This window comes from Harmonia axyridis, chromosome 2, assembly GCF_914767665.1.
Source record: "Harmonia axyridis chromosome 2, icHarAxyr1.1, whole genome shotgun sequence".
Taxonomy (NCBI): domain Eukaryota; kingdom Metazoa; phylum Arthropoda; class Insecta; order Coleoptera; family Coccinellidae; genus Harmonia; species Harmonia axyridis.
The window spans coordinates 13,268,359-13,296,101 of NC_059502.1; the positions used below are offsets into that span (position 1 = coordinate 13,268,359).

General features: G+C 35.0%; 1 protein-coding gene across 7 annotated transcripts in view; it reads left to right on the forward strand.

Annotated features, from left to right (window-relative positions):
- LOC123674153 (protein pangolin, isoforms A/H/I/S) overlaps nucleotides 1–27,743 on the forward strand; it is a 269,346-nt gene that overhangs the window by 17,206 nt on the left and 224,397 nt on the right. For all 7 annotated transcript variants that reach the window (XM_045609051.1, XM_045609052.1, XM_045609047.1 and 4 more), the window contains exon 3: nucleotides 4,519–4,619. In XM_045609051.1, coding sequence (XP_045465007.1) covers nucleotides 4,519–4,619 — 101 coding nt within the window. The remainder of the gene's footprint in view (nucleotides 1–4,518; nucleotides 4,620–27,743) is intronic.

Below are 27,743 nucleotides of genomic sequence, written 5' to 3' on the forward strand. Positions count from 1 at the left end.
GCAGCAAATTACCCGAAATACCAATAAACAATCCGCTTCTCACTAATTACAACTTCCGCTCGTATCCAAACACATGTAAAAGACTTGAAAAAGCACATGCTACAGCTACGGTTAAAAATACCGAAACCCCTCCGGTCGGCTCGGCACACAGAACACCAACTTCCAATAAATCCAATCTCTCAACATCGTGGTCCTTATTTGTAAATAAGGCAAGCAATTACTCCGTCCCAGCTCCCGACATGATGAGATCTAAGAATATGTAGAACTTAGCCGGCTAAAAATTCTACGTACGGAGACCAAAAATGGTCACTTCTCCATTCCGCCATGCCGAAGGTATAAATAAGACATTTCAGGCATGGAACATCGGAGAAAAAAAGAGATGGTTCTGTCTTTCTGCGGCCAGATATCCGCAATTATCTCCGTTCGATTTTTCCGTGTCGATAAATCGGAAAGATTGCAATTATCTTTCTTGCCTGTTCGCGGAAATTTTCGTATATTAAGTCGGCACGTCCGTGAAACCCTTTAGAAACGCGCGGTTCCCGTTCTTCGAGAACTGGAACGGTATGGGTGGCAAGGAACAGGGTTACCGAATCAGATTGTTGGGATTTCACGTTGTGTGGTTTACACGGTAATTGCTTCGGAAGAATCGAAGATATGAATGTTGAACCGAGGCTGAGTCACAACATGCGTACTATTTGTAATTTTGCAATGGAAAAAGCATGCGAAATATATATTACCAGAAAATAGCTTGAGAGGGATTACAACTACGTGGTTTTTCTTATCAGTCAAACTTTGGTAGACATTCATTACCCCTCTGGCGCTCCTGCGATGGACAAACTTTGTACAGTCTACGATTTTCACGAAAAAATAGTTTCACTTTTTCTGTTATGATTTTTGGTTGTTTTTTTTCACAAATATTTTGAAAATATATCAGTGCTTTACAGAAAGTACATATCATCAGTTTTTTGTGAAGAAAAAGAAGTTACCAATTTTTTTTTTCATTTTTATTTGAAAATTAAGAATATTTACTTTCTTCCATGTAGGTTTTTGTTTGAGGAAATTATGTGAAAACCCCATAGAAATCGGTGGTTCGTAAGAAGAACTATCTGTTATTTTGTTCGAACTAAAGAACCACATGGTGGTGTTCCCTCTTAAGTTCGATTTTCGACTATAATAGGCTATTTACCAATTTCAATGCAAAGCTAGTTTTAAGTATGTAAGGCATCAATTTTATGAAGAAAAATGAAGTATAGACAGCAAACGCTTTGTAGCCGACATACAGGGTGTTTCTTGTAGACCTACTTTTTTGTTTATGGTAGTACCAGTTTGTTGAATCTTCATCAATCTTCGCTACAGATTGGGCAAAGAAGGACCAAAACCAAATTCATTTATTCATCACAGCTCACTAACTGGATCTTTACAATAATTCGAATTTTCCTAAGGATTACTAAAGAATTGTTCGATTTTTTTTTGGTGTCCGTAGCAGTTACGATAAAACTACAAGAATTCAAAAAGTGTAGTACTGGACCATTTTTACATTTTTTTAAACTTCCAGTGATCACCAGAAAAAAGTTCTGGAGAAAAGAAGCGGGCACTATTCCAGAAAAAATATCACCTTGTAGATTTGCATTCAAAATTAGCATATCACATAAAGAAAACTACAAATTGTAAAACCTATGCCGAATTTAAGCTGAATATCTCGTGGAGGTAAACCGCTATGAGAAAAAAAGAAAAAAAATCAAACTTCAACAACCCTGGTATCTTGAAAAGCTTTTGCGGGTCCATGTTCATAGGACTTTTTTTTTTCTTAAAATGATCCGAGGCATCTGTCATTTTCGTTTGTACCTCAAATTTAGGAACACCCTGTAGATTTTGGTATGCCAGGATCTAGATATGGCCGATATTAGAGTGGTTTTTACATTGTTGTCAGATATTTCTCTCTTGCGGAATAATAATGAACCCCCAAAAATTTAAATCCAATCTATATCCAAATATCGGTTGTACACTTATTTTCCATTTGTTTCAGTATATATTCTGCTAGTAGATAATGATTGAAATTGATGTCATCTCTTTCTGAATTCTCCCAGACCGAAAATTAGGATTTCATCTTTTCACAAAGAAGAAAATTGTAAAACATCATAATCAGTTGAAGGCGATATTATGATACCGATTTAAAAAATTAAAACAACATCAGTATTGCCATTATTTAAAAAAAAAATTCTTGTGTACCTACTCCACAACGATAGATCTTCGATCTATACTCAACGTAATTAACAATGGCATTTCTATCATTTCATATAAAGATGTCGTGACATTTTATTACTGTTAAGAAACATTCCATGTTTCTAGATAATTCTGACAGCATTCCATGGTCAGTTTTTCTGCTCTTAAAATCACTTGTTAAAGTGACCATAGCTAAGCATATTAGTCAGCACATATTTGACTTGAAAGTTTCACCATCGTAAGCACCGTAGGGGGTATAGGAGATACAATGGTAGCCCTAGAACACAACCTTGAGGGACTCACTGGTCCAAGAGAAATTCTTGTAATGGAGAGGATAGACGTTACGAAAAAAGGTTTAGCAAAAATAGCATTCCTTAGAAACATCATGTAAATAAAAAGTTTTGTTATAATAGCCAAGCATTGTCGGGGCTTATAGTGAGCAAATAAATATAATCGTTAATTGTCTATATGAATGAGGATTGGTTAATGACATGGTTAATTAATGGAATAATTTGAAATTCCGAGTATTCAATTGCTGAGGAAATGATGTGGGTTACCTCGGATGAATCGGCTACTGCGGTTCAACATTCTCATAAAAATATTGATTATGAGTTTCAGATGTGAATCTGACCAAGGGAACGACTCTTGCTTGCGATTATTCAAATGAAATACGTTGATTCTTTTATGCGATTTTTTTTTGTTGATATTTATACAGAAGCATTTATGCGATATTCGTTTTGTATTGATGAGTATAACCAGATTCGAATTTAAATTTGAAATCCAAATTTTGATACAGGTCATTGCCTTTGACATCTTGAGAATAATATGTAAATGTCCACCTAATAATTTTTTAGATAATTGTATCTAAATTCAGCTGTATAAATCATATTTTCATTTGTTGAGAAGTGTGGAACTCTCAAAGACATACCTCTTTCAGGAATGCCATCGACCGGAACCATTAATGAAAACATAACAAAATCAAGTAGCTTTATATGATAACGATCTGAAATGCGTAATTATTGGCTATAAGACTAGGATCTATGCTTATGAGCCGGAAACAGCTTTACGATCTGTTGAATACCAGCTGCACCTATATATTAAAACAAAAACAACGACTCAATGGTTTGGTGATTTCTCTTGTCGCGGGATTTGAACTTGGGATTGTTAGTGCCGAATTCCGAATGAAATATTCGCGATGGAACTCTATTGAAATTTAAAATTTACAATTTTTGACTAAGAACCCAGCCCAAATCTTATAAATTAAAAAAAATTATTGATAGAAATCAATGAAATCATAACAATTGGCACCCAACGTGGGGCGCAAATTGTTATGATCTCTATGAATAATTTTTTTAATTTTTAAGATTTGGGCTGGGTTCTTAGTCAGAAATTGTTAAGGTATAGTTCTAAATTTTGAATTTCAAAACAATTTCTGAATTCTGAAACCAGTCCAAATCGTAAAAGTCAAAAAAATTATTGAAAGAAATCATATCAATACCTAAGTAACAATCTTATTTTCTTGAGAATAATTTTTGCAGGGCTGAAAAATCATGAATAAGTGTATTCTAAGTGTAGCTACTGCACTGTTAGGCGATCTCTACAGCCATCAATTAATTTAATTCCATATCATATAATCTAATAACAAGTGTAGAGTGGATTCAGAGAATCAAAGGGTTTTCCAACAGGAATGAATCAATTTAAAATGGTCACGATAGCAACACTTTGTATAATTTTTTCCATGATTAAATGGTATTATCTACTAAACACAAATTACATAAAAAATGTCAAATAATGATACAGTGTTGCCATTATCAGTAGTATTGGAAACTCTTTATTATTGAAAAGTTTAAACGTTTTATAAAAACCTGAAATATAATTTTTTTCTATATCCCATATGCTTCTTAAAATGGAAATTCTGTCGAAAATAATATTATATTCCAATTATTGATCCTGGGATATTTTCTCTTAAAATGTACGTATCCACTTCACCAATGAGTATAATCAGCGAAACTCGTAAAATCTAATTGATCCCAAGATCTCAACCATAATCTCCTAAAAATACAAATATGTACCCATTTATTCAATATTCACTTCCTGACATGTATAATCAACGAAATGATATTCATAGAACCAAATAGATTTCAACTATAATACCCGTCTAAAAACATGAATCAGTTCCCATAAATTCAATATTCACATTCTCAATGAGTATAATCGAGAGGGCGAACCATTAATTCCTTCAAATAGCTTCCTAATTTGTGCCTCATATTTAATCGACTTCTTTCTGTATTTTAGGTAAAGTGGAGCCAGGAACACACACCTCTTCGTTCAACATGGGATACCTCGTCGGGCCCTACGCCTACCCTAATGGAGCAGGCGCCATCCCTGTATCAATGGTGAGTTTTCAATTTCATGCCTCGTTTTCTGCAACATACCTTTCAGCCTTGTCGCCGTTTCTGTCGTTTCAGCAATAGAGCCACTGCATTGTTTTATTTAGCCTTGGCTGAACTATCAGCCGCGGCACTCAATCTACTACTTTGCTGCCTAGTAAAACAAATAACTATTTTATTAATATTAAAAACTGTAAAAAGAGAAATTTATCTACATTCATTTCATATACTGAAACCTAAGGATTTCTGTAAACAAATTCTGGTTACTCAAGACTAGAAATGTTGGATCCTTTCAATATAAGACACAGAGGACATCTCCTTTGGATAGGCTTTCAGCGAAATATTATCCTAATCTAATGTTGTGGAGACAAAACTGAACAGTCAATGGATGCAAATTGTCAACAGTTTGAATATCCTTGAAAGCTTGTGACAATTCATATTTGTTACAAATTTTCGTTGGTGCTTGTTCCTTCACGAATAAAACTCTCAATTCAGTATCTAGTTAAATTTTCATGGAAGGAATTCTGACCATCAAATTTCAGAATGCCTGTTTCCTCTACTGCCAACATTGATTTCATGCCTCATTCCCTTCCAAATATTTTACAGTCTGTAATTGAGGATGCCCTAAATGCTTCAAAGATATTGCGTTTGTTGAGATGTCATGTTTGGATAAAGACGGTATTGGCAATGACTGCAAAGTCAGGTATGCGGACAGGAAGTCTATTTGTGAGGGTCTAGTTATTTATGAACCTGAATAGGAAATTTTTATGGCTGTTGTTACCCCCTTTCCGAAAGTATAAACTTGGTATTGTATTGTCGCTAAAGTCAAAATATTTCGTTACATCGTAAAGTTGCTAAGCTTTGGGAGCTTTAGCCGATGTTGACTTAACATCTTATGATTTATATCATGTTTTTTAGTTTGGTATTTATGATAGGCTTGGGATTTATTGTGGACAAACATTTTTTTCGTTCATTTTTTTTTCAAAGCGTTGTATGAAAGTTTGATGAGAATTACCTATTTCGTGTATTATTGCAACATTCATTATAATATATTACAACATTTCTAATGTTTTGAAGTTCTAATAGGTACTAGCAATTAAAATAAGAAAAAATCCTTTCTCGTAGTTGTATCATCTTCATTAAACTTATGAGAAATGAATTTTTTCATCTTGATATTTTCACAATTTACGTCTTGGTTTTGAAACAATGAAAAAGCTGCATTTGGTGTGAAAAAGCAAAAGAGAAAACGTAGAGAATTTTTGTATGTTTGAGTCCGTTGATGAATAGAATCCCAATGTATTTAGAGGTGAACCTTATGATTTTTTCGAAAAATACTAATCCCTCTAAGTTCAGTGTGGAAATGCGACTGCACATTTCATTCACTATATAATTTTCTATGGTTCTGATAATGCTGTACAAAGCTTGATTATGCTATACTTAGGTATCGACCACGGTAGAAACACACAAAATCTTAAGACGATTTGATCTGTAATCACGAAAATATTGTGTCAACATAAAATTTTGTATTAAGCTTGAAATTGCTATTGCATATTTAGTTGCAATGTCTCGACTCGGTCTGATCTGCTTGCATTTTTTGTAGTTTTTATGATGCTATCAATACGAAAATCTGAATGGTTATTTATTATTCTTTACATACACTCAAAATCACAATGTGATGGTATCATATTCCACAGAAATATTGGATGTTTCTTTTTCAATCTTCTTCTTGAATTTTCTATGGTTCTCATGATGTGATCAGCTTAACATTATTATTTTTTTTAATATAACATTCAAAATCATTGTAAATGTCTTGAATCATCAATACCTTCAACCTACGACGTTACTTCAGGAATCAATTTTATTCAGTTTGCGTTGCAAATATGTCATTTCTTTATCGTTGATTTATGCTAAAAGAGGTAGTAATACCTTGATTTACCAAGAAATACCAGGTATTGTTACTATTCTAGGGAAAGCGGATGTTTTAAAGTAGGCATTCAACACACAAACCGACCTTCTGTGGTTACATAAAATACCTGAAGTCACATAATAGAAAAGAAATTGTAGAATTTTTGAGATATGACCATAACAAAGCCTAGGACACCCAACAACCGTTTGCGCGTATTATATAGCGTCGTAAGACATCCTTAATCCGACAACCATCGTTTCACCTTCATTATTTATGGTTTGGTAGGGCCTCGTTTGAAACGACTTGACTTCTGATGATATCCTCATTTGAATAAACCACTGCGTGATAAAATATAATGATTTTACTACAGGAGCTTATCCGATGGACGTATTCGAAATAAGCCACACAAAGATGACATTCTATCGAGGTGTAAAATGAAATATTCGTTTATTCTACCCAGTGGAAGATAAAACCAATATGGTTATTCCCAATACAACTTGAGAACATTGCAAACTGAACACTGTGTGCTCTGATCTTTGTTCCCCAGTTTTTGCCTTCTTTCGTAAATGGTGATCACTAATTATTCGTCTTATTGATGCAACGGCTGGGGTGTCACAGGGTCATGTTCGTGGCCTCTTGATTTATTATTTATCGGTACTACGAATGAGATGAAGATGAAGTGGAGAGTAAGAATGGAAATCAGTTATATACTCGTGGAAAAACTTCAGTGTGCAGGTTTCTAGGTGTGGCATAGCTCATTGTGAACATTTAAAAGTTCATACTCTTGCACGAAATGAAATAAACAACAATAATAAAAGATTGGAGATGAAAATCATATCTAATATGGGTTATTCCAAGCTGAATTCGTTATTATTATAGAAAATGGAATAGAAATCAAGTGTTGTAATAGTTATTTATAATACAAGTGCAGAAGGCATTGATATTCTTCCACGAGTTCAAAATTCAAAAACGAGCCACGAAGTGGCGAGTTTTGGAATGAACGAGTGGTAGAATGAGCCTTCTGTATGAGTATTATACATTATTTTCTCTAATTCATTGCATTTTCATTGAATTTAATGAAATATTTCCATAAATATATTTTAGTGATTTTTGCATTGAAAAATGATGGTTGGCAGAACTGATTTCTTTAAGGCAAATTGATGAATTGACAGATAAAGCCGTGGCGGAAAGTTCGGAGTACCAACATAGAATAATAAAATATAACCATGAAAACTGTGCGTTTCTGATATATTCTCGCACGATTTTGTTCTACAAGATGTGGAAGAATGAACGGAATAACCACAGAATTAGAGAAAATATATTCAGTTTGTTGAAGTAGATAGTGGTTGTGCTCAAATATATAGGTAAAGTAAAAACTCATAGACGTTTTCCTAATATTCAGGTCGATTAAAATCCCAAAAACCCTTATTGCAGCGATACGAGCGAAGCCTCCTAGGCTCGGATAACTCAGTTAACTAGTTCAGTTTAGCAGCGATCTCGAGAGTGTTTCTGTTCATCACGGTCTCATCGAGGTTTTTCATTTGATGAAGTTTGGCAAAAGGACGTGTCGCGCTCAAGCAGTAGAGTTTTGGATAAACGCAAATTGCCGCTGTACGCGACCGAGGATATTATCATCACATTTAGGGATCCTTTGATGTTTTCCCATTTTGTTCTCCAGCCCCCACGAAGCCATAATACTCATAGTATCTGCGGAAAATGTACGATATAATACAGATAATGGGTGGCTCAGATATGATGCTCGGCTGCCAGGGCAGGATTAGGGTTACATCTTCAATCGGCGACTGTAACCGTTTACTTAAGAGGCCAACACTCTTGCCTGAAAAGAAGCACAAACACCTTTCATCGTCCCGAAACCTTTCTGTGGCGTAGACAAATGTACCTACAAGAAAGAGTTTCAGGAGAAGGAAGAAACCGCAAGAGAAATACTCTAGCGAAATCTTCCTGGTCTGGATCACTCCAAAAAGTTTCTTCGATACTTTGACTCTATGAGATCCAAGAAGTATCCGGATCTTAGTAAAAATATGCTGCGCAGCCTCACTGGATTCCTCACAGGGCTTTGTCGCCTTAGGAAACACCTCATGAGAATGGGTCTAACAGAAAACGACGAGTGCAGATTCTATGGAGAGGAGGAAGAAACTTCGGATCACCTGGTGACGGAATGCCTCGCCATCGCTAGCCAACGCAAAACCTGCTTTGGACACGAAACTTGAAGAAGTGAGGAGTTAGCCTCCTTGAAGCCATCCCAGATATTGGATTTCATTAGAACTCTGGAACTGGAAGGCGAGCTTTAAATTACGTTATGGAGAGAAAAGCTCTGATGGGGGGCACAATAGACCATTAGGTCGCAGTGAAATGAAACCTCCTTACCAGATTGGTTTTTGAACCAGTTCGAGACTGTTGCATAGCAGAACTATTTCTGAATGACTCTCATTTTTTTCATTTTCTTCTACTGTTGTTTTCAGGGTAACCTTTACTTCTTTCATATGGTGTTTGCTATACTTTCAGCGTTTCCGCTATTTGGATGTTCTTAATTTTCCTTTCAATTAGCTAACTGTCTATTCAACATTAGAGGGTCTGTACAGATCCTTGTGGTACACCTGATGTACTATTTCTTGTTGTCAATCTCCTTTCTTGTATCATAACTAACTTTCTGTTTGATACATACAATATTTTGTTAGCTTCGTTGGGAATTCGAGTTCCTTCATTTATATTTATACTAGCTTAGGTCAGACGACGTATCTTAGGAGGTTAGTGTAACTTCTATCGAACTCCTAAAGAATCTCTGCTGTTATATTTGTGTACAACTTTGGTTAGTGGCCAGCGATGGACAATACTGTTAATCATAAATGTATAACCAGTTTTTCACAATAAAGCCTCGAATTTCGGAAAAAAACGGCGGAAGCAAAGTTTTACGCCTATGTATTAGGATGTAGGTATCACAATCTAAAATAAGTCGGCACATTAACACATCAGCTCTTAGATTCAAAACAAAAATTGGCGTATTTCCTAGGTCCAGACCTGATGATGATCCCAACCGATTGCTGGGACTTTCTCCTCAACTTTGTGGCGCTCTCGAAAAAAGAAAAAAACCGCCACCGATGCATTTATCGTAATGCACATAGACGCGATACAGTGTACGTGTGTGTACTTTGCCGCAATTTATGCATCCCCTTCTCCTTTTGAGCTGCTAAAAGGATAGGCGTTAAGTCCGCGTCATCGAGCAGGCCATTAGAAAACAATGGTCCTGGATGTAATGCGTCATACGAACCCTTTGTGGTTTTTTCGCGTATTTTCGAACGGCACTGCACTTGTGGCGGATGTTGCACCGTTGCTTTTACTGCCGATACCCCCCTCCCTGCCCATTGTCGGACCACCCCTTGGCGGCAGATTGGAGCTATCGATCTCTGATTTTCATGTATGGATGCCCAGATCCTGAAACGTGTCGTTTGTTTTCCAGGTTTTGCCTTCTTTCGAAAATGGTGATCACTAATTATTTGACTATTGAGGCGACTTCTGGGGTGCCACAAGGTCATATTCGTGGCCTATTAATTTATTATTTATCCGTAAAGATGATGATGAATTGGAAAGTGGGAATGGAAATTAGACCTTGGAAAGACTTCAGTGTGTAGGTTTCTAGGTGTGGCATAGCTCACTGAAAATTCAAAAGTTCCTACTCTTGTAAGAAATGAAATAAACAACAACAATAAATGTTTGGAGATGTAAATCAGATCTAATATGGGTAGTTCCAAGCTGAATTTGTTATTATTATAGAAAATGGAATAGACATAAAGTGAATACTAATTCGTTCACCAAATGGAATGGAAAAAGTGAGTTTACACTTTTCCAATATAGTAGCTCATTTCCAAGGTTAAAATGGTTTATCTTATGATTGAAAAAACGTCAGTGTTCATATTTCTAGGGCTGGCATAGCTCATTATGAGAATTTAAAAAGGCTGTATCTCTTCACCTAGGCCGAATTGGAAAAAATGTTAGAGGAAAATTGTTTTCCTTTCGACCTCAAATTGAACCATTAGTATAATAATATTAACTACTGGGGTGTCACAGGGTCATATTCGTGGCCTCTTAATTTATTATTTATCCGTATTACAAATGCGATAAAACAAGTCAAAATTTCAGAATGTATTATCAATTATGGACATATTCATCTGGACTTTTTTATGTGAACCACACTGTGCCTACAACGAAACGTCAAAGCGAAATCCTCCAGTTTTACTATTTCATACCGGATGTATTTCTGCTAGATTTGCTCGTGGTGTTAAAACGGAATTCCAACGATTATCATGACCACTTCTAAACATTAAGTATAATAGCATGTCCATCGTTTATCTATAATTTATGCACCATTTCAATTCATTCAAGAATGTTAATTCTTTATATCAGGAACGATTTTTCCGATTCTTGCAAAATCTTAAGGACACAGATCTAAGCTAATTTATTACCTTGTTGACGATGCCGTACCACATCGATAACCTTTCGCCAATAGAATTGTTACTATTCTGTATTTTCATTATCTAATTTGTGGTTGTTGACTTGAGAGGATTATTTAGAATAACTAGAAGTGCTAATTAATTTTATCTAATCTCGATTTATTTGTTAGCTAGATAATGAGGATTAATTAAGGCCTCAGGAGTTGAAAAATACCGGGTTATAAACTACCATTTTTCAATTCGAATGTGAGAATTTCCTGCTAATAGAATGAACGATGAACCCACCAACGATTGCGTTTTGACAGCTCACCATATCATGAAGTCAGGAATGACTAATAATTGGCCACCTAGCTATGACAATCTTACACCTGTGGACAATTTTTTGGAATCGCGTTGTGTTACTCATTCCTTGTGCTTTGGCGTTGATTTAGTTGAATCAGTGAGCCAATGTGGCCCCCAATGAGATCGTATGTTCGGACAGTGGTTTTCTCTTCGGCTCATTAGCGTACGGTTCGGGGAACTGCGTTGAGACGACCTTCCCATTGTTTCTTTGCGACAAGAGAAGAATAATAGCGGTGGGAGACCAGACGACGCTATTCTGGCTTCTGATGAGGACTACTGATCGGCAATTTCAAATCCCACGGGTAGAAAAAGAATGCTGGAGATACAAATCTCACTAGGTATTTACCGTACGAATGACGAAGGTGCTACTTGGACGTGGAGAGGAGCTGAATATGTCTTTAAGTCAACAAGACATGCTGCACTTGAAAAATAATGAGATTGAAATTTTCAGAAACATGAGCTCTTGATAGAATGATGATAATTTTTTGTTGACATCACAATAACCAATACAAACATTCCCAAAATATAAAAATAAATAAATAACAGTACTTGTTCATTGGGTTGGTATGTCTTATTGTTGACGTAAATGCCTTGACATTCAGTTTTAGGTTAGAAATTTCTGTTCTAGTACAGCTTTTATTTACGAGTGATACCTATATAATTTGAGTATTAGACTTGTAGTTTTTGCACTTTAATGTGGTGTAATATTCCTTTATGCTCAAGAGCCATAAAGTATTCAGATTATGCTTAAGAGCGTAATGTCCTCAATAATGACATTGACAACTAAGCATCAAATTTAAAACAATAAATAAGTAAGACTAAGGGCTATTATAACATAATTTTTTTTTCTCGTCTGTAACTATTCCTTGAGGGTAAAAGGTATCATTATTAACTCGTATAATTTTTACTATAGATATATTATTGTTCTGTACTGTGCTTCTCAATTTGAGTTCTTTTGCATGGTTTAAGATATCTTTCGGATGGTGAATAACAAATATACTTGGTTTCTAGGGATAATATGTTGGATGATCGCCCAAATGACCGAGTTATGAACCATGAAAAGTCATTAAGAAACTCAATTTTTGTATCATTGTTTCTTCTGCAAAGGATATTTCAGAAAATGAAAGGATTATCTCACAATGCTATTTTAACGTGGTTAAAAGGAAAAAATTCGTATATCAAGAACCGCAAGCCATTCTCCGAAGCCAATTTGCGTAATTACACCACTGCTTAAGCCCACCATTACAAGAAGTTTGTTGCGTCTGAGTTACTGCGTTCCGAAAGTGAATCCACGTTTTGTAATCGGGCCGTAATTTCTCGAAAAAACAGCCACTTTTCGATCATATTTGCATGAAATTTTTGAGTTGCCATTATCGAAACAACTCTCTTATGTAGCAGGTCCGTATTCTAGAAATGATCTGTATCAAATGCTGCTCTTATAACACGCGTTAAAATTTCGGATTATAGAGTTAATCTGGATGGAGTTAAGCTATATTTGTTATTGTAAAATTGATAACTTATGGAATCTTGAATATTGCTCAAGGCAAATCCTTCAATCTGGAGAAGCTCAATTTGGTTTGGGGGCTTGTATCGGTTCAAACTTCTCAGTAATAAACATAGCTAGAGTGAGCATATGTCATTTTCATTAAGCAAATTTTGTCCCCAACATTAACTATCAAATTTGACATGAAGCGCGCAGAAATGAAAACATATCAGTGATACGACATTTCACTCAATTCATTTGACATGAAGCGCGCGGAAATGAAAACATATCAGTGATACAATATTTCACTCAATTCGCGAGTTTCTCCTCAAAGAACGCACTTCTTATGTCACACAATGAATCAACGTTTCATATTAACTCAAAATATATTGAAATAAATACCTAAATATATCAGAAATTCAGAAAACAAACTTCAAGCGCGCCAAACGACGTGCCACAACCGATGACACTAGGAGAGCAAAAGTTGCCAAACCTTGGATTTGAGCAGGTAGATACAGAAAATAATAAATATTCTGCTTATTATAAATTCGACAATTAGGAAAAATATCGGCTTCCAAATATTCAAATTTGCATATTTAATCGGGAATCACTCAAATTAATATATTTCATTCAATATAATATACATTCACAATGATATAGTCAAATTGTGGATTTGAAGATATATCACAATCCGACAACGTAATCTAAGCATGTTGGGGATATGTAAAAATTGCGTATACTCCCTCTATCTATGTTTATTACTCTATGGTTCAAACTGAATATCCATACAAAATTTCATCGGATAAGAATTGTAAAGGTTAAAGCTGTTACAAGGTTGTGCAGACACACAAGATCAATATCGTGTCTATCAGAGAATATTAGATGATCACTTCCGATCAGATTCCGATATTAATTATGATTGTGATATTTGTTTAAAACAACTGGATCATATGAATTTTATAATTTTAATTTCGGAAAGTATTATTCAAATACATACATATCCCAATTTCAAATTTTGCGGATATATTCAATACCAAATCCTACAAATATAGCAGCATATTGATAAATCTACTAGCCGAACTAAGAAATTAAATATCCCCGAAAATCATCTTGTACACAATCTGACTACGTTCCACAAAAACCCATCTCTGAGGGAGACCCAGACGTAGCAGCATCGCGATTGTGGTTCAACGACCTTTCAGCTCTCATAAATATGTGTATATCATATTAACGAACGCATATTACACGATTAATTGTTGTCATGGCTCAGCGTGCATACTCTGTGCTGCATATGGCCCACTAGATGGAGAAACCCACAATTATAAACGCCAGGCGACTACACGAAATTTTTGATAGCATCTCGATCGATAATGGAGATCGCATTTTGATTTTATGGATTTGTTAGTGCACACGTTCATAAGGAATATTTTTCCATTGTAATTAGGTCTTCAGAATATGATGAAGGTTTGTCATAAGTGTTGATGGTGTGTACTTGTTGAAATTGAACGTTTCTAGTGTTTCTACCTAACTTTGGTTTAAAATTCTTCTTGGTCATAAGTGTCAATAATGTGTTTGAATTAGAATTGGAGATTTTTACACGGGGACATCATTAGCGATTTCCTCAGCTTTTGTGTAGAATATATCAACAATTATAGATAGAAGATTTTCATTAATAATGGAAACTTGTATTCATAAGAAAACTAAACAATATGTAGCTTTTGTGTAGAATATACCAACAATTATGTAACATGCTAGATTAGGGATTCACGGTTTGGCTTGTTTTTCGAGCTACTTGGCTTGAGATTGACTTGATTTCAAGTCAAGCTCAAGTCAAGTAGTAGTTTTTCAATCCCAAGTCAAGTATTTATTTATCAAGTACTTGAATCATATGAGGCTACTTGATTTTTAACAGTTTTATTGTGTAGTGTCACATCAATAAAAAAATTATGACATGAGAAGGAACCTTGCAAAAAATACTTATGTTTATAAAACTAATTGTATAAAAAACCGAGGATATCAAGTTATTTGAAATAGAACCATAAATTAAATCACTATAAATCATAACAAAATTAAAAATAATTAAAAATGAAGTTTTTTAATATTGAGAAACCTCCAGGCTTTGTTTGATTTCATAATTTTCCAACCAGGATCTAAAACACATGAGGCATCTTATAGATTTGTCGCTTAACCTATTGCAGGTTTTGTAACTGTAAGAGCAGCTCTAGAAAATTGTCTCTTAATAGGAGCTGAAAATGCTGGCGTTGATAAAAAATTCTTGGCCAGTTTGACCAAGTTTGGAAAGATATTTCTGAAACTACCAAAATCTACCAATAGATTTCATAGCAATGTGAGAAAGTCACACTGGCGACTGCATCAGTCTCTCGGCGCTCGAGGAATACCCTTATTTAGTCTAAGCGCGCACGAGATTGCAGAAATATATGCCGTCCGATGCGTGCATATCAAGCTAAAATAATATCAAGTAGCTTAATATCAAGCCAAGCAATAAATATCTAAAATCAAGTCAAGTCAAGCTCAAGTAGGTAATTTTTCACGAGCTTGATTTTCAAGTCAAGGAATTGGTTAAAATGTCAATCTACTTGGCTTGATGAATCTTCCGAAAGAATTCCAAATATTCATCATCAGAAATATAAAAAAGTTTTATCACGTTTCGATCGTTGTCGTAAATACGCTTTGTCAAAGTCTCAATTTTGACCTCCTGCCCCGCGCTTCTTACGACAATGGCAAGAGCTTCTTATCTGTGCGTGAAGATTAATAGCTTCTAGCGCGGATATGTTGAGGTATCACGCCAAGACCGACTTGGCTGAACTGTTTTATAGCCCGTTGCTGGAACAGCGGCCAACACAAAGAGACGAACACAGCGCGAGATTGATTTAGATAGACAGGCAACCAGTAATTTGGACATGAAGGTGCTGATTAACGCTATCCAGATGAATTGGCTGCTAAAACTAATGTACAAACGATCAACAGCTGATGATGCTGACACCAGGTCGGTTTGTTAGATTGGAGTAAACGCACCACGTCGCTACCAGTCTTACCTACACCAGGTTGTGGCTATCTAACTGTCCAGAATTAATTTCAAAGTTTGATTTCCTTTAATCTATTTTTTCAACGAAATTTTTCATACTCGTATATCCAAACATTAAGGCTAAAAGTCTCAAAAAATACAATTTATTGTTGTAAAAGCATAAAAGGAGAATAAAGCTAGTTAATACAACTCCCAGCAGTTACATGGACATCTCAAGAGTCCATTTAGTTACATATTGTTAATTTTTTTTATGAATATAAGTTTCCATCATTAATGAAAATCTTTTATCTAGCATAGCAAGTAGCTTTGATATTTTACTACTTGACTTGAAAGTCAACCTCGTGAAAAATTACATACTTGAGCTTAGATTGACTTGATTTTAGATATTTATTGCTTGACTTGATATCAAGCTACTTGATATTACTTGAGCTTGATATGCATGCGTCGCACTGTATATATTTCTGCAATCTTGTGCGCGCTTAAACTAAATAAGGGGATTTCTCGAGCGCCGAGAGACTGAAGCATTCGCCAGTGTGACTTTATTAGAAGGTTTCCCACATTTCTATGAAATCTATTGGTAGATTTTGATAGTTTCAGAAATCTTTCCAAACTTGGCCAAAATGGCCAAGGATTTTTTATCAACACCAGCATCTTCAGCTCCTGTTGAAAGACAATTTTCTAGAGCTGCTCTTACAGTTACAAAAATCCCGCAATAGGTTAGGCGACAATTCTATAAGATCTTAGATCCTGGATGGAAAATTATGAATTCGAACCGAAGTCTGGAGGTTTGTCAATACTAAGAAACCTTATTTATTTATTATTTTTCATTTTATATGATTTATGGTGATTTAATTTATGTTACTATTCCAAGAAATTGATATTTTCGGTTCTTTTATTCAATAAGTTTAATGGATGAATGTGTTTTTGCAAGGTTTCTTCTGATTTTATCATTTTTTTCATTAATTTGACACTACACAATAAAAATGCTATGAATCAAGTAGCTTGATATGATTCCAGTACTTGATAAATAAATACTTGACTCGGCTTGAGATTGAAAAACTACTACTTGACCCGAACTTGACTTGAAATAATAATAAAATTTATTTTGCACCCGGATAGTACAAAAATAGAAAATCAACACAACAATAATATAATCATTCACATTTCTCTGAAGTGGGCGTTCAATCTTCCGCAGAATGCACCCAAAGATGGTGCCGTCTTAATTTCCTCTGGGAGACCATTATACAAACGAACACCCTCATAGAACAAGGACTCTTGTAGAGAAGTTGTTCTCACTGTGCAGATATTGAAGTTTTTTGCTGACCTAATATTGTAGTCATAAAAATTTCCCCTTCTTTCTAAGAAATCTTTCAGATATCGTGGTACAAGGTCATGCTCTATCTTGTAAATTAGGGTAAGATTGGCCTTCTTGATATTTTTTTCCACAGGTAACCAGTTCAATTCATTATGCATGACTACTACAGGTGTGAGCTTACTAAATCTACAAATAGAGTCAAGCTCAAGCCAAGTAGCTTGAAAATCAAGCCAAGCCGTGAATCCCTAATCGAGATATTCTGTGACTCCGATGATATAATAAACCTCCTTGTCAACTCTTTTTTTTTTCAATTTTCTATACATCACAGGTCGACAGGCATGGTCCTACACCTTTGGTGTGTCATCAGACAATCAGCCCTGTCATTAGCAGGAAAGAAATTAATTAAGCAAGGCGAAATTTTACGACGATGGCAAAGGCCGGTAACCAATTTGGCTGAAATAGGTGTTGCCTAAAGTAGTTCCACAAAGGCAGAATAATTGCGAGAGCACACCAAGAGACTGAACGAAGGTAGCCTCGGGTTAGATTTTGATTTTACAAACTCATATAGGCGTGCTCTGTTAACGATCCTTTTAACTTCGAGGTAAACACCTTGACGTTACCACGACGATGAACTCGAAAAACTAATTAACGAAGTATAATCAGGAGATTTTTGCGTGCAGGGAATCTGGAAATGACTGGGTCTTTAGCGGGCGTGAAATTTGGGAATGCGCCCACGCCAAGTTCGGTAATAACTTCGGGTCGAGTCAAGGCAACTTGATGAACTGAAGGCTTACGCTTCAAGCTCTCGAAGGGTTTCCTCAGAAATAATGAAAGATATACTTTTACCTAATAAATATTTGGGGTTGTATTAGTTCCCAGTTTGGCGGCCTCCGCTCTATTAGTGATGACGTCACACACCGCCATTTTAGTTCTCCTGTCAGTGTTCGGAATCCAAACAAACAAATTGTCATTCAAATTAGTACGTTGTCGTTGAAGAAATTGGCTCATTTCGATAAATAAGATTATTTAAGGTACGATTTTAGTATTAATTGATAGACAGAAGGCACGAGATTAATGCCAGTAAGTTCGAACTTGAAGTTCAACTAATAAACACGGCTTTTTACAAAATCTGGGGAATGATACAGGATTCAAACTTACTGGTTTTAACCTCGTTCCTTCTGTCTATCAATTAATACTGAAATCGTTCCTCAAATACTCTTATTTATGAAAATAAGCCAATTCCTTCAACGACCCCGTACTAATTTGAATGACAATTTATTTGTTTGGATTCCGAACACTGACAGGAGAACCAAAAATGGCGGTGTGTGACGTCACACTAATAGAGCGTATTGACGAATACAATCGGAGTCTTCTTCTCTCTATTTATTTCTATGAAACTAATATCTGTTTGTCCATATATCCAATAAATGATTTATTTACTACAATGCATTTTCGTTCATATCAAATTAACACTTCTCTCAGTGTGGGGTTAGTACACGTTTTGAATTTCGAAGTATGGTTGTCATAAGTGCCAATGATGTGTACTTATTTGTTGAAATGAGAACATCCTATCAAATTTATGTTTGAAATGCTCATAAGTGTCAATAATGTGTTGAAATTAATGATATGGAAATTTGGTAATGATAATCCAAAATCAAACGATTGGTACCTCCATCTTCCACCTTATCATCGATTCAATTAGTTCTAGGATGTTCATTACTGTAGACGTCTAGATTTTTCAATCGGTTCTTTCAGCCTATTTTACCAAAGTACTGACCGTATATTGGTGATAATAAACCAAAACTAACAATTGGTACCTCCATCTCCTACCATACCATCGCTTCAACCTTCACTATCATCTCTGTATTAGAAACCAATCAATCATACCCAATCATCGATGAAAAAAAAAACGCAGGTAGAGCTCAAAATCATGAAATTCCGACCAGAACCCGAAAACCAGTTCGGCCGCTGCCGAGGCAGGAAGTTGAGGCACATTTTGGACAGAACTATCCGCAATTATGATAACTAGTTTCAATGGCTCGCATCCTGGCCTGTGAGAATCGAGCGTCTAGAATAGGAACTAGTTAGCACCCCTATTAGCATATTAATGTCCCGTGTTAGGAAGAAACTATTGTGTTAATGGAACTAGCCAACAGGAAATGTCTGTACGGACGCCTCCCTGATGGTCTTGACATGCAGACGTGTCCAGCTACCAAAGTACCTTCATCTGCGCGACGGTGTTTGCATCCAAATACGCTCCCGTTTCAAGGTAGGCAAACACACACTCGTTGTCCAGCAGATTTTGCCGATCTACCTCGAGCACACCGTGCAAATAAAAGCAACAGTCTCTGTTTTGTCGCAGCTCCGATTGAATTTCAATTGGATTCGTTTGAATGCGATTAGTGTTTGTCTTTTGCATAAACGTGGAAGAAACGCTGAACGAGCAGGGTTTTGGTGGGAATCTTGGTAGGATCTGAGAATGCTTGTGGTAATACATTAAGAGGGATTGCCACCACGTGGCTTTTCGCGTATCAGTAGGGATTCACGGCTTGGCTTGATTTCTAGTCAAGATCAAGTCATGTAGTAGTTTTTCAATCTCAAGTCAAGTATTTATTTATCAAGTACTTGAATCACATCAAATCGTACTACAAAAATGGTATCGAAAAGTTAGGAGATGGCTACATTCGGTGTCTTGCCCTTAAAGGCAACTATGTTGAAGAATAAAATCGAATTCTGACAGAAAAAAATGTGTTTTACTATGGTAGACCGGGGACTTATCGTAAGTAATTGCACAAGTGCATCAAAATTACCGATAATTTTGCATGACAGCGTGTTGTCATAAAAACTGCATGAGTTCATTTTCATTTCATTTTCATGAAAATGACCGAATGCAGTTTTTCAAGGAAAACACGCTGGAATGCGAAATTATCCGGTCATTTTGATGCACGAGTGTAATTCGGGGGAATATTTCCCGAATAAACTGTTACATCATTTGTCAAACTGATGTAGAATGGAATTGCCATAAATTCGAACTGTGTAAGATGCATAGAAACTATGCATCTATGAACAGAACAATTATCGCAGTGCAGTTTCGCTTCCTACAATGCAATTATCGCTGTAATTTTCGATAATTGTTCTCCAGATACATAGAATTTTTGACAGGAGGGAAATATTCAATTGAACTGTTCCCAGTTGAACGCACATGGTCTATCGACTGTAAATGATACCTACATACATTTATATCGGTATTAATTAATGCAACGGACCCATCCTCTACGATTTATGCACCTTGTAGCCTCAAGACACGCATTGCGAATGCGCAGGCTTCCCGCATAATATTTCACTTGAGGCGTCTAATTGCGCTTAGGCTATTACTGTTACGGTAGAACTACCATGTGGAAAATAAATAACAATATTAATAAACAAAGCCTCCACCCGTTGCTACAAATTACCGCGTAAATACCTGATCTGGGAACTGGCAGAAGGTACGAGGGGCATACGGAAAAAAAAAACGATAGAAGCTCAATAGAACTTTTTACATAATTGTTGAATACTATAAAATTATGGTATTTAATTCATAGTGAAGTTTACTTTGATTCATTACATTCTTACTATAGCAATCATTCTGGGGTAATAATTTAATTCTGTTTGAAATGAACTTTCTATAGGGAAAATTAATCTGTTCAGACTCTAGGAATAATAAGCTGTCATGCAAAATTATCGGTAATTTTGATGCACTTGTGCAATTACTTACGAATATTTCCCTCCTGTCAAAAATTCTATGTATCTGGAGAACAATTATCGAAAATTACAGCGATAATTGCATTGTAGGAAGCGAAACTGCACTGCGATAATTGTTCTGTTCATAGATGCATAGTTTCTATGCATCTTACTCAGTTCGAATCTATGGCAATTCCATTCTAAATCAGTTTGACAGGTAATGTAACAGTTTATTCGGGAAATATTCCCCTGAATTACACTCGTGCATCAAAATTACCTGATAATTTCGCATTCCAGCGTGTTTTCTTTGAAAAACTGCATTCGGTCATTTTCATTTTTGGAGAAAGCCCTCCACCTTCGGTGTCGGGCTCTTTCTCCAAAAATGAAAATGAACTCATGCAGTTTTTATGACAACACGCTGTCATGCAAAATTATCGGTAATTTTGATGCAATTGTGCAATTACTTATGAATATTTCCCGAATAAACTTGTCAAAGTGACATAGATTCCATAGATGCCATAGATTCGAACTGGGTAAGATTCATAGAAACTAAGCATCTATGAACAGAACAATTATCGCAGTGCTATTTCGCTTCCTACAATGCAATTAACGCTGTAATTTTCGATAATTGTATTCCATTTACATAGAATTTTTGACAGGAGGGAAATATTCAGTGTTATGTTGACATGATTGTGTCAAATTGTTTCATATGACACAAAATGTCAAAATATGATTGGTTGTTACAACTGTCAAAAAAATTTTCATTTATAATAAAGCTGTGTTGAATTCGTAGCCTTCTCTTTAGCGAGCAAGCCCCGTGGCAGGCATTTACGCTAAATTTCCAAGGAAAATTGACTCCTCTCATAATTTCCCTCGTTTCTTCACCGTAATGTTCGACTCTCGTGTGTCGGTCAGGTATTCTAATGATCGCAATTTTATACTTGACGTTTGAGGCTGCAACTTTGCAGTTAAGAGAGTAATTGCAAATTGTCGCAAAAACTAGTATTCTCATGGAGCGTACTCAATGTGTTACTCTGATGAGTTCTTCGGCTGGATTGCTGAAACTGTTACGGCTAGTTCACACCGACTATTTCCCTCGTCGTAATTTGCACCAATCAGAAACGCACAATTTTGAATTACAAATGGTTTCTAGGTGGAAAAACTGTTTGGCAGGACCTGTCAGCAGTTTATTCGCGTTTACCCGCGGCAAAACTTGACAGTTGTTGTCACCAAAAATTACAATACCTTTGAAAACAAACGTAATTATAATCTCCAAGGACACCAGAAAACGACGCTCAACAATTTTTTCTGATTTTATTGTCAAGTGCTAGTTAGTCAGCTTATATCGTGAAAATGAGTCGCTTTGGAAGCGATTCTTTGTCTAATATTGATCTGGCGATTGAGAAAAGTATACCGTATAATACCCTCAGAACTCATACTTCAATATGGAAACAGTTCATGACATTCTGCAAAGCAAAGAACTATGAGCTTATGGAAAACACAACTTTAGAACAACTAAACCTAATTCTGAAAGATTGGAATATGAAGAAGGAAAACGGTGAAAATTACAAAGAACTAGTTGTGAAGACAATGTGGAACACCGTTGCAAAAAAAATGCAAGAAATGTATTTTGTGAAGTGGAAAATAATTTGTGACCCATTTGAAGACATTATCTTTAAGTCTAGTAGGGAAGCTCGTAATGCAAAAAGAAGGAATTTGCAGACGTGTGCAAATAAAAGGAAGTGCAGCTCTGCTTCATTGAAATTGGATGAGTATTATGCAATGGTTTCATTATGGATGAACAAAAGTTTCAAACAATACCCCTACCGTGTACCAAAATTGCAATTTATATTTTAATTGTACCATAAATAATTAAATTTGTAGTATTTTGGATGAAATAAAATTGAGTATCTGTTTTTCAGTTTTCAAATTAGGTAATACCTATACATAGGTAATGCATGCAGAATAATATGTTACTCAGGAAATAGTCTTGTCAAATACCATTCGGGCATCTAATTTTTCCTGTGAAAAAAATCGAAAAAACACATTGCAAAGTAATATTTTTTGACAAAAAGCATTCGTGCAGGTGCAAAAATCCTCGTCTTCGACTCGGATTTTTGTTGCCACCAGCACTCATGCTTCTTGTCAAAATATTACTTAGCAACGTGTTTTTTCGATTCTTTTCGGAAAAATTAGATGCCCTTATGATATTACTTACGATTAAATACCTACCATCCTGTCGTTTTCTCTTTTGTTGTATGGTTTTGTTGAAATGTTCGCATCTTTGTGGAAAGTGAAACTGAAGATGTTGTATTTCAGATGGAGGCATTAAAAATGGGATGTATTTATCACATTTTGTTGGAAATTACTACAATTCAGCTGTAATATAATCTCAGATGATTTGGTGATTCGTGTTTGACTATCTACTTTTATTATAATGCAACGTAATTTCCATAATTTTCAATTATTTATATTCAAATTTAATCGGGAATCACTCAAAAAAATATATTTCATTCAATATAATATACATTCATAATGATATAGTACAAGTGTGGAATGGACTAGTTTAGTGATGTTGTTAATATTATATTTGACACGATAGAATTAAAATATAGAGCAAAACTGATAAACCAGTGAAAAAATTTTGAAAATCCATCAATAAATGACTGAGAAATAGATTATTTAAATTTACCTATTTTAGCGCGGAACGTCTTTGGTCTGTGACGTCACGGCACTTACCTGTGATCGCTACACCATAAATTACGTTTAAATACTTAGCCGCGCCAAGGCTCTCGCGCCGTTTGTAGTTGTACAGTGTAGTTTTAACTCGAGTTTTGTTTTTATGTCACCATAATGGAAGGATAAAGTGACAATTGGCCTAAAATAGATATATTCGCAGTGATGGAGTTTTTTTCTTCAAATCCATATTATGTCAGTGCAGAAATAAAAGGAGTTAAACTTTTCAAGTAAGTATCTACTTTTGAGTTTGCTTCATCATGGTTCAACTTATAACGATGATTTATTTAAAAAACGTTTCATAAACAGTTTGTAGTTGAGTACTGGTTGTTGAAGTCTATCAATGGCAAAACATATTTAAGTAATTTATATGTATCTATATAGTAAGTTATTTCAGCCATCGTGTAACGAACAAAACACGAACGGCACAAGTGATTGTACACCAATGAATTCGTAAGAACTCTGCCAATACCAGTCGTCTAGTGTGTGACGTCACGACACTTACACATACTATGAAATTATTCTTCCAAGCGCAACTTCAAAGTCCCATAACTTTTTCATTTCTAGAGATATTTCAATGATTCTTCCACATTTTTGTTTCATTTTACTTAAATTTTCAGAATTAATCCTTAACAAAAAAACGAAAACTACTCCATTGACAATATATCACAATCCGACAATGCAATCTAACCATGTTGGGGACATGTAAAAATTGCGTATACTTCCTCTATCTATGTTCATTTCTCTATGGGTGTCCCAAATTCGTTTTCTAGTTAGCGGATCTCAGAATCCCTTCAGGCTAGAATAAAATGAATGGTACATTTTTGGGCACGATTTTTCAGCAAATTAATTTGTGAAAATCGCAATCTCATAAATTCAACTGTTTTTAAGCCTTGAGGGAAAATTGGAAAATGGCGTGAAATGAAAAGTTCTCATAAGTTCTTTATTACTGGTGCTATGAACATAGAACAAAATATCCTACAGGCACTTTTTTCAAAGATTCCATTGCTTCAATCATCAAGAAATAAAATCCCAAATATTGTATTTTCACACTTAATAAGCAGTTTATCGACATACGACTTATTTGTCAATTGCATGTTTATTTACGAACATTTTTTTGATAACCCTTGTATATCCTCAACTTGTTAACAACTGTTATTCATAAAATTCTAAAATGTATATTCTCCGATTCATATTTTCGGAAGATTATCATTACTATTTTGATTTATACTTTTCGTTATACCCTGGGATAAAATATTTCCTTAAATCATCACGATTTTTCCATAATTAGAGCCACAGAGCAAGAATTTAATGTAGCAAGACCCAAATTGAATATGAACCCACAATTAACTAGCGATAAATTTTCCTTGTGACTTCCCGTCTTCTAAACTTTCTTTAACGATTTAGGAAGGTAACGAACCAAGACAGATATATTACCAAAAATTATAGTCCTATAAATAGGATAACTGGTGGATTATTGTACCACCCAAATAGATTTTCATATTTTGATGTTCTTAATTAGAGCATATACATGGCACTAATTGAATTACACCATGAAATTTTAAACGCACACATAAAGCCTGCATAAAAATGTTAATTACAGACATTTATAACTGAGCGGCTGTAATCATCAATGTAAGAAATCAACCAAATGAATCAACATCAAATTGTTTGGGTAATCGATACGTTTTTTAGTACTCTTGGAAACCCACTCAATATGGACTATCTTTAGTACGCTGATAAAATTTATTTCTGAGTGTGCCTTTTAACGTTTTTGATATCCAGATAATTTTATTGATATTGTTGATTACGTATGTTGAATAATAATATTTTGGGATTTCTGACGGTATCACCTTATCGGAAGATCCATTATGAACAGATGATTTTTGATTTTTCATTTTTGAATTTCTAAACAATTGTCATTTTGGAATGTATGATTCCAAAAAAAAAACATTTTGTACGATACAGCTTTCTGGAATACTGGTCTCTCAATTCATTTTGAATAGAAGCATTTTTTAAAATATTAAAAAAAAATTAATTCCCTGATCGTGATATTCTTCTTCCATTCTCAACAAATCTGTTGAAATAACTCTGTTGTTACAACCAGGTACTAAAAAATGATTGATGCCATCAACAATACAATCACAAATCCCAATCATCACATTATCTCAGCACCATACAAAAATGACATATTGATGATCATAAGTCATTATCCGAAATCACAGCAATGGTGATCTGATTACAATATTTTCCGTTGCCAGGCACTCTATAATAAGCAACCACAAGGTATAATTCTCCCGCAGTAGATGACATTGGATGAAATTGGAAAAAAGACTACCTAGTCCAAAACTGGCCAGAGAATATCGCGCATCTATCTTTGTTTCACTGCGTTCACGCTCAACCAAACCGATTCAACACCCACAGACTCTGACAAGCATTGGTTTATTTCATAGAGTGATGAACATAGATATAGGAAGTATACGTAATTTTTACATGTCCCAATATGGTTACGTTGTCGGATTGTGATATATTTTCCCTAATTGTCGATTTTATAATAAGCAGAATATTTATTATTTTCTGTATCTACCTGCTGAAATTCAAGGTTTGGCAACTTTTGCTCTCCTAGTTTCATCGGTGAATTGAGTGTAATATCGTATCACTGATATGTTTTCATTTCTACGCGATTCTTGTCAAATTTGATAGTTCATGTTGGAGACGAAATTTGCTCACTGAAAATGAATATGAAACGTATTACAAATGCTTAAAATTTGAAGATTGATTACAAAGAAATAAAGTAATGTTGCTTCAAAATATCTGTAACTTTTCTAATATACACACATGGAATATAATTCGAACAAAGACAATCAAACAACAACAAAGACGATAAAATCTAGCTTATTCAGAGGATTTTCGATCAGAAAAAAAAACCAAAACAAAATATCAGGTCATGACCGAGACGGTCGATCTTGGAGTGTGTGCTGGACCTGATAAGTCTGTAAACTTTCAATTTACAATTCTTTCACGCTTTAAACGACGCGATATATCAATGTTAACACATTAACAACGGATGTACAAACTGTATGGGTGGTATCATAACAGCGGAAAGTGTCGAGGAGCAAACAACAATGTCGAAATTCTTTATCCTTAAAGGCGTACTATCATTACCATGCAGTCTTACGCAATTGAGCAACATGAATTATGATTTGGGAGGCGATAATGATTCTAATGAGCAAACATCTCAATTGTTATCTCTACGGAGAGAATTTATGTATGTCCCTTCAAAAAATCTACAGGAAATTTCTACGTATCAGTGGTTGTGTCAGTAGCGTAGTGTTCAGGGTTTGATACGTTCTTGATTGAAAATAGAAAGACAATAGATATTGAAAACTCTGCATCAAACATCAGAGTATAATAATATAACCTGAAAGAAATTTTTGGACTATGTAATTACGATGTCTAATTTTCGAATTTTGGTATCCGAAACGGTCTACTGATGACTGAATTCGTGGTTGAATTCAGTTCTATAGTTTTGTTCCTCCGTAACATAGAGTAATAAACATGGATAGAGGAAGTACACGAAATTTTTATATGTCCCCAACATCACAAACCTTGTAGGATTGTGATTTATTTTCACATCCACAATTTTACTATTTAGTTATGAATGTGTATTATATTGAATGTAATATATTTCTTTGAGTGTTTCCCGATTAAATATGCAAATTTGAATATTTGGAATCCGATTTTTTTCCTAATTATCGAATTCATAATATGCAGAATATTTATTATTTTCTGTATCTACCTGCTGAATTCCAAGGTTTAGCAACTTTTGCTCTCCTAGTGTCATCGGTTGTTTCACGTCGTTTGGCGCTCTTGAAGTTTGTTTTCTGAATTTCTGATATATTGAGGTATTTATTTCAATATATTTTGAGTGGATATGAAACGTTGATTCACTATGGGACATAAGAAGTGCGTTCTTTGTGGAGAAACTCGCGAATTGAGTGAAATATCGTATCACTGATATGTTATCATGTTCTCTTTCTTGTACCCCCAATTTAGCAACATCCTGTATGAATAACTATTCTAAATAGAGACATATCATAAGTCTTTAGTTTT